Below are 8,213 nucleotides of genomic sequence, written 5' to 3' on the forward strand. Positions count from 1 at the left end.
GCGAAATCTTTAATTAAAATTAGAGTAAGTAGTAGATACTGAACAATTATCTTTGAAATTTTATATTTCTATTTCATTCAAAATTTTTAATTTTTAGCTAGATGTATTCTTAAAAAGATTTTATGAGCCTTTACTAAAAAATTTTGTGGGAATCAAGTACCATATATAGAAGTGGCCTATTTACTTATTGTAAAAGTTTCTATGTTTATTATACTGCAGTTAAGACCCTTACATGTATACATAATTAGTTATGACCCTTACATAATTTATATATTTTTTTCTTGTTGTATTTTTTATCCCCTAAAAATTTGTATTTGCATTATATTTTAGACTTCACATTTTGTAATTTTACATTTCTGACATTCAGGGAGAAAAAGCTTGACAGTATACTTATAGTATAAATTTTGAGAAGTATATTATTTAGCCAATTGTTTGACTTCATGATTTAAAAAAATCAAACTAGTGGAAAGCACTTTCAGGGTGGCATTTTCTTTTAAAAAAGACTTTTAAAGTTAACATATATTTGTTTTCAGATCGCTACCTCTGAAACCTGTTTTTCAACTATTTAACTTGACTCTGAGAAAAGAGGAAGATTGAACATTAGGATAAATTCATAATGAAATAACTTCAGGTATGGTCTTCAAAAAATGTTGTCCTTATTTTGTTGTATAGCAGAAATACTAGTCACCAAGTAATATCTTTGGAGGGGAGGCATGAAGAAAGAAAGAAAAGAATAACTGAATCATCAATGGAATACGTCTAGTTTTTCAATTGGTCTATTTTCTCCAATGTCAAGATTTAATGCATCGTGATCTTTCAGTACACTTCTCCTTAGCGAGTGGCAAACTATGTGGGAGTAATAGAGGAAATAACAGAAAAACATTGTCCTGTTTTGAAAAAGTGTTTAATTAGGCAAAAGAAGAGTCAGGACAAACCATTTTAAAAACAAAGTCTCTTAAGTTGGGTTTTGAGACTGGCAAAGGGAGAAGCAAGGAAAAAGTCAAGGAAAGATAACATATTCAGGAGAAAACCAAAGCTATTTGCAATTACATGTTAGAACTCAGGATTTTGCAGGTGAAAAAGATGTTGCTTAAATATATTCATAAACCTGTAATAAGATTTCCACTTAGCAGTTTGAGAAGATTTAACTAGTTGCTTAAAGTATAACAAAACTGAATTTTAACAAGTGATAGTAAAATAGGACAGCCAACCAGTTAACTGACAAAATAGAAGGCACTGTGGGAGAGCCCTCCCCATATTCATTGCAAATTCGAAGCTCCCTCTGCCTGGTTTCCCTCCATCAGGCTAACGACCTCGTTCCTCCGGTAGAGCCTGGCCAAGTCACAGGCGGTGTCCCCCTTATGGTTCCGATGCCCCACTTTGGTGGCCGTGTGCTTCACAAGGAACTCCACCACAGGGAGGTGGCCTTCTTTGGCAGCCAAGTGCAAGGGCAGGTTCCCTTCATTATCCTCGATGTTAACATCAGCTTGAAACTCCAGCAAAGTCTGTAAAGTGTCCAGGAAACCTGCTCTGGCTGCATCGTGAATGACAGCGAAACCAGTTCGGTCTTTCAAATCGGGATTAGCACCTCTAAGTAGTAGTCTCCTGGCAATCTCGGGATTTCCAAGTTTCATAACCTAGGAGAGAAGAGAAAATGGGAGAATCCTTCAAGTGCTCCTACAGGAATATTTTAAAATAGCCATCTTTCTTTCTATTTATGTAAGTATTTATTTTAGGTGAAAGAGTGCTTGGGGAAGACCCACATGATGGGGTTTGAAGGACTCAATTTCAGGAAAGAAGGTACTAGTAGGTAAAAGAGGGCTTCTAAAAATTGGGCTTCTATGATGTAATATCTTAAACAGGTCCAAAAATAGGATAAATTGATCAATAAAATAGAACCAGTCCATCTTGTGTAAAATTCACCCACAACTCAGTTTTCTATCTCCCATAAAGAACTGTGTAATTCCATGAATTTATGAAAAGAAAAGAAATGGAATTTGGGAGTCTTCTGTTTGCTTGCTTATGCTCATAAAATACAAAACCTGGGGTATTAGTTATGAAAAATCAAATGTAGGTAAAATTTATTTTCTAAATAGCTACCCAAAAGAAATGAGAGTGAGATTCTTAAAATCCCCACAGAAGTGTTTCTACACACTAGACTCTATAACCCAGTATAAAAATGATCTATTAAAATACCAGATCTGATATTTTCTTAAATTATTAATTTTCACAAGTTCTCTCCAAATAGATATAGCTCAAATTTCCAAGTGTTTTTTTAAATTTTTTTTCTTTGCAAGTTATTTCATATTGGCTAGTAGGTGTATTCAGTGCTTAGAATCCTTCACTCAAAAATTTCAAATGTTCCTGATTATTAAGATGTTAAATAAGCAACGGTTTTCTACATTGCTTGTGATGCTGATTTATCTAAAACTAAGTTCATGATACACCATGCATTAGATATTAGATAGGAGATGACTATATGACAACTGTTCTTAAAAAGAATAAAACGGTCATCCTACTATATTACTTACTTTTTCTTAAAGTTCTGACTAGTGATTTTCAAGTGAGCAAGAAAGGAGAAAATAAGATATTTAATGTGTATTTTGGGACAGACAATTTTGTCTTGGGTTTGGATGCATTTAATAATCAACTGGTGATGCCACCTCATTTCCTTTTGCAGTGATTATCAGATATTTAGGACTAGCTATTTGTAAACTGCCAACATTTTAAAAGTCAGAATGTGGTATTAAAATTTGCTATCAACATACAAATAATTCACATGATAAAGACTTATCTACTGTTGTTTGAATACATTTCACCCTAATAGGGATCTCTGTTAGGCTCTCATAATTATAAAATGTCTTGTAGAGCAGCATGCAATTATACAACACATATAATTTAGTTGTGAAAAAAAGTGTAGTCTCATTAACATGCCAGAAAATAGTTCAGCATTTTAACTGGTTTCATTTATATTTAGGTATATTCATAATAATCTAATTTATAATAAATAGATTACATAGTAGACACTGAAATGTTTGTGAAATTAAATATAATACACTGGGAGATACATACAAAGATGATCCACCTCTTTAAATTGTGTGTTTGAAAAATAATTACAAATTAAGTAATAAAATATATTTAGAATGAATAATATTTTATAAATGCAAGCTATATAGATGGCCAAGATATTAAACTTCCCTGTTGATAAAACCCTGCTGACTTAGCCCTTCCTTTGGGGTAATGGTAAAAATTATACATAATTTTTTTTTGAGAATTTCAAAAAAATATACTTTCGGTTAAATATTAGCACAATCTAACTTTTGCCACAACTACCTCTAAAGATTTAGTCACATTTAAGGACCTGCACTGGGAAGAATAAGGGCAGATACCTTGGATCTTTGTAAAGCAAATGTGCAATTAAGGCCTTTGATATTACCCTGATTGAAAAGCTTACACCCTTTGGGGGGGGGGGAAGCTTTTGCAATGGAGTTAAGTGAACATAACTGTAGAAGAAAATTTGCCATCTTTTACAGAAAATAATAGTAACATTGGAAATTGTTTTGAAAGAAAGTTCTTTCTTGAGTTATGACACAACTTCAGAGTCAGGATTATACATACTGAAAATAAACCTTGAGACTCCTGTTTGTGTGTGTTTCATTATATGTACTAGGATTAAGCCACAATAAGTGGGTGTTAGTATCTTGATAAGTGTACTTAATATAAACAAGATTGCAAAGTTGTATTAAAAATGTCAAAACTTTTTTTTTGTCAGTATTAATCTCTCAGCCTTCCTGTTCGTCAAAAGTCCTGTAAGATCTTATTCTGAACATGGGTTAAGTTGCTCATTCCTTGTGAGATTTATAAAATCTTGGATTTTTCAATAGGAAACTTTTCAATATATTAAATTCGTAGCATTGCCGTCATCATCAAACCTATTAAAAACTACTAGGTGGACAAAGAAAAAAAATCCTTATCTCACAGAATCTACCTGAAATAACAAGATAAATAATTTAGTATCTATGCATAAGCCTCTTTAATACTGACATTTTTGCAAGGTCAGTATATTCTGATTTAAAATGTACAGACTGAACTTCGTCTGTTAATAGTGTATCTCCTGCCACTTAAATTTCTAATTCTTGTAACTAAAACAAAGCACTCTAAAACCTTCTCCCCAAAGGATTTTCAAAAACAGCTTCAAATGTTGCATTTCCAAACAAGCATAGTTCAGAAGAGTACCATCAGAAGTCTGATAAAGCAACTATTTAAGACTACTTTGCCATTTTTCTGTTTCTAACCATTCCAACTAAGTTACATGATAACTAACGTCCATAGGAGGAAAAAATTATCAGGTACAATACTTGGTAGCTGGACATATTTCATTTCTTGCTTGTAATCTAATTAACTGAAAATTAGAACATACCACCGCATGACCGCAGAGACAAAAATACTACAAACTGAGCTCTGATTAGAAAATTCAACTTTTTATTCCTCCTTAATCCTGAATGGGTGGATGGTATTACATTAACTATGAAATGTACATCCTGTCCCCGTGTCCAGGCCACCTAGTCCAAACGAGGAAAGGTCGTTTGTCAAAACTTGAAGCATTTGAAGGAAAAACACCCTCACCAGTAGTCAAGAAAATTAACGTTAAAGTCAATTATTGGAGCAAAGTACGGAAACCACTAATAGCAGTGTATTTACTTCAAATAATAATCATAATAGTGTGTTTACAGAGCTGTCTTACACACACACACACACACACACACACACATACACACACACACTCCTCGGCGCTTCTGGGACTCCTTTTAAATCCTTACCGTCACAAAAACATTCCAAAAATTAAGACCAAACCTAGAACCCACTTGATATCGAGGATGTTATTGAATTTGACGAGTTCGTTCAAAGTACGTCATTTTGGAGAGTTGGATCCACTTAAAGATATAAAATATGGCAACCAACTAGGCTTAAAAACAGTGAAATTTTGTACCCCCGAAAGCTTTAAAGCCGTTATTCCAGAAACCCGGGTCACGTAGGCAACATTGTTGACCTGTTTTCCCCACCTCTCTTGATACCAACCTGCAGCGCAGTCCTTCCAAATCCATTTTGTGCATTGACGTTTACATTATTTTGCAACAAACTAGTAAGTTGCTCTAGGTCCCCCCTGGCAGCTGCGGACGCCAACTCGTTCCCCCAAGGCTCGGCCATTCTTTAGGGTCCTGACGATCGGGAAAAGATGAATTAGTTGTTTTTCTTTTTTCCCGTTTCCTTTGCTCCTAACCAGGCTGCATGATGGCATCGGAGACTGACAGAAGGACTGGGATGGTTAATCTGGAGTAGAGCTTGGTAGTAAATACTAGTAAGATCTGCCTGCCAAAAGCCCGCCCCTCGATTCACACGTGATTATTCAGCAAAACTGAACCATTGGAGAGGGGCTCCGCTCCTTGCTTTTTAGCTTAACCCCTGTGAAGAATTCTGGTGACTCAACAGAAAGACACATAGACACACATATATTCCTGGCAAATTACTCTGGACGTAAAATGTAAGCAGATCTGTCACGTACCTACACTACAGATCTCTGGGAGAAATGTGTGCGGAGACTTAAGGGACTAGATCAGGGCAAAAAACACCGCGGAAGAAAAGACATTTCGGGGGAAAGAAAAGGCACTAACCCACCCTTGTTCACGGTGGTGACTTGAGCCGCGCGAGCCAGAACCGCTGGGGCAAGTCCTCGGAGGGGCTCGGTCTCCATCCGTCTCACGCAAGGGGTAGTCCTGAGTCCTCCTCTGCAGGGAGAGCGCCGCGGCGGCTGGATGCTGACGTGCTCCGGAGGGTTAAAGACGATCGCCAAAGGCAAACGGGAGTAGCAGTTCCGTGGCCCTCAAGTTACAGGTCGTAATGACTCGTCAGTGGCCTCGGCTTCTCAGGAGGATCCCTTATTCGCGTTCGCGCCGAACTGCAAGCTAACGCCGTGTGGGAATGCTTCGTAGCCCGCCCGCCGAGCTGCCGCAGCCCCGCGGAGCCTCAGAGGCCGTGGGAGCCAGGCTCGGAGCGCGTCTCCGGAGGCGGCCGGGCGCGCGGCGGGCCCCGGGCAAGTCGGTCATGCCGGCCCCACCAGGTCCCGGGACTCCCAGCAGCGTGAGGAAGGGAGCTAGCGTTGCGGGAAGCTTCTATGGGGCTCGGGCTGCTAGGGCAGCGCGCTGCAGCATCGCGACTGCACAGGGCAGCCCACCGGTAACTTCCCGCCTACGACCGAACCAGCTCAGACTTCCCACTGTAGAGGCTCATTGAGCTGCCGCCGTCGTCTTCTTCTTCCTTTCCCAGTTTTCTGGGGGGGTCTCCGGAGATTGGGAGCGTCCAGAGAAGCGCAGGCCAAGGTCTGAGTATGGGGAGTCGCCACAGTGCTAGAGGACAGCCAGTCTTGCCGCCGTGTCGGCGAGAGCCCAGCGGCTCCGACACCCGGTGCCACTTCGCCAACCTCTCGCGGTCCCCTGGCCTGTGCCCCCAGTCCGTGCCGCCGACAGGGCAGCAGCCGCCAGCTAGCTGTGCCCTGGAGCCGAGCCGGGGAGCTCTGCTTCCTCCTGAGCCGCAGCGCTCCCAGTGACAGTTTCTTTTGTAGCTGGTCCCCCCCAAATCGCCGGTCCCTGCTCTCTTCACCCCTAGAGACACTTGAGCGTTGTCCCCCTTTTCAGCTCTTTTCCTTTCCTCCCTCCCTGGCTTCTTTTTTCGCTCAAACAATTGCTGCTTCTGTTGCCGCTGCAGAGACGGTGCCGGTTTCTTCTCTCTTTTTTCCGATCTCATCAGCTTTTTTTGAAAAGAAAAAAATTGAGCGCTTTTTGAGTTGAAAAACCCGCCCCCATTTTAACGGCAGAGTTTTAAGGAGGCTCCGCGGAGTTGCAGCGCCGCGGGAGCGGGAAGGCCGGGCACCGCCCACTCCCCGCCCACTGCCCAGGAGGCGCTAGAGCTAGCAGCTCGCCTGGCTCCGCCCCCAACCCGCGCCCTTCCTCCAGCCTCCTTGCCCCCCACCTCCCTCCCAGCGTCTCCTGCGCTGGTTCCCACCCGCCAGCCCCGCGGCCAGTCCCCAGCTGGAAAGGAGTTCTGCTTGGTGTAGCCGGGTTTGGCCTCCTCCCGCTGGCGGGCGGGATGGAGTCTGCGACACTAAACCTCGGACTCCCGGGACCCGGCGGGGGCGGGTGAGGGGGGAGAGGCTTGTTAATTAAGACGGCTGCAGAGAGCCGCAGGGCCTTAGAGGCTCGGCGGTGCTGGCTGCTGGAAGGCGGAGAGCGAGCTGGCGCGAACCAAGTCTTTCCCGGCCCTGGCAGGGCAGGCCGGCTCGCCTTCGTGCTCCCCCGCTAGGCTCTCGAAGTTCGGGCGGCCAGGCCCAGGGCTGCCGCCGCCTCCTCTGGGGCGCGCACGGTGTAAACTCCGCAGCCTTCTCAGTACCGGGCCTTGGTCTCGCACCTGCCAGACCAACTCCCGGGGTCCTGGTGGGCAGAGGTGTCCGTGGGGGGGTTGGGGGGGTGGAGGAAGAGACCCAGACTGACAGCGAGAACAGTGTCGAGAAAAACCAAAAGTCTTCACACACTGATTTTTACGAAAACTGAAGACATGGTGTAAGGAGGAAATCATGACGAACTCGGAGGACTTAATGTTCCACGGGAAGAGAACCAATGAAATATTCCATTTCTTCGGGGAAAGGGAGAAAAACAATTAATTTTAAAGGCAAATTTACACTAATTCTTGGAAGGGTTTTCTATCAAGGCCATTTCTTTATTGCCTAGGTTCTCTTTTACTACCTAGATGGGGGCTTGGGGTTTTTTGGGGGGGGGTGGTTAGGGTGTCTGAATGTAAAGGAGTAAATAGTCTCTTCCCCAATGGTTTATTTCAGTCATGTGAGACACCAGTTGTCTGTACTTTTAACTTCCTCTTTAAGCTATGTAAGATTAATTTACTACTGGTTTCTATATATATTTTTTGCCCTTAAAAACATGCAACACGGTTACATGGTGCACCCAGTGGTCAAAATGAAACCAAGCAAAAAATGACAAGTGGTCTAATTACAGACGGCCTCCAGCAAGCATATCCTCAAGCAACATCTGTACCCAGTTCCTTGAAGAATAATGAGAGTATTAGCAACAAAACACACCAGAAACATCTGTGTGATCTCTAGCAAGAGACTGGCTAGGACGTAGATTAGCAGTCTTTTCTTTAAC

The 8,213-nt window shown here is 42.2% G+C and overlaps 1 protein-coding gene across 2 annotated transcripts; it reads right to left on the reverse strand.

The window, feature by feature from the left end:
• Positions 1–847: 847 nt before the first annotated feature.
• CDKN2C (cyclin dependent kinase inhibitor 2C) lies at positions 848–6,805 on the reverse strand. 2 transcript variants are annotated; one of them, XM_049618606.1, is made up of 3 exons: positions 5,677–6,805; positions 5,080–5,219; positions 848–1,637 (listed from the first exon to the last, which is right to left on the reverse strand). In XM_049618606.1, exons 2-3 carry the CDS (start codon positions 5,206–5,208, stop codon positions 1,260–1,262), a joined length of 507 nt encoding a protein of 168 aa, XP_049474563.1. In that variant the 5' UTR covers positions 5,209–5,219; positions 5,677–6,805; the 3' UTR covers positions 848–1,259. The 2 variants fall into 2 exon arrangements, with proteins under 2 accessions (XP_049474563.1, XP_049474564.1); XM_049618607.1 differs by having other exon boundaries at positions 5,673–6,805.
• Positions 6,806–8,213: the final 1,408 nt, after the last annotated feature.

This window comes from Panthera uncia (assembly GCF_023721935.1).
Source record: "Panthera uncia isolate 11264 chromosome C1 unlocalized genomic scaffold, Puncia_PCG_1.0 HiC_scaffold_4, whole genome shotgun sequence".
NCBI classification, from domain to species: Eukaryota; Metazoa; Chordata; class Mammalia; order Carnivora; family Felidae; genus Panthera; species Panthera uncia.

Bases quoted from the DNA above. Each gene is read 5' to 3' on its own strand.
- CDKN2C (XM_049618606.1), bottom strand. From the start codon at position 5,208: ATGGCCGAGCCTTGGGGGAACGAGTTGGCGTCCGCAGCTGCCAGGGGG. The intron at 1,638-5,079 runs GTTGGTATCAAG...CTTCTCTCCTAG, and splicing joins TTGGAAGGACTGCGCTGCAG to GTTATGAAACTTGGAAATCC.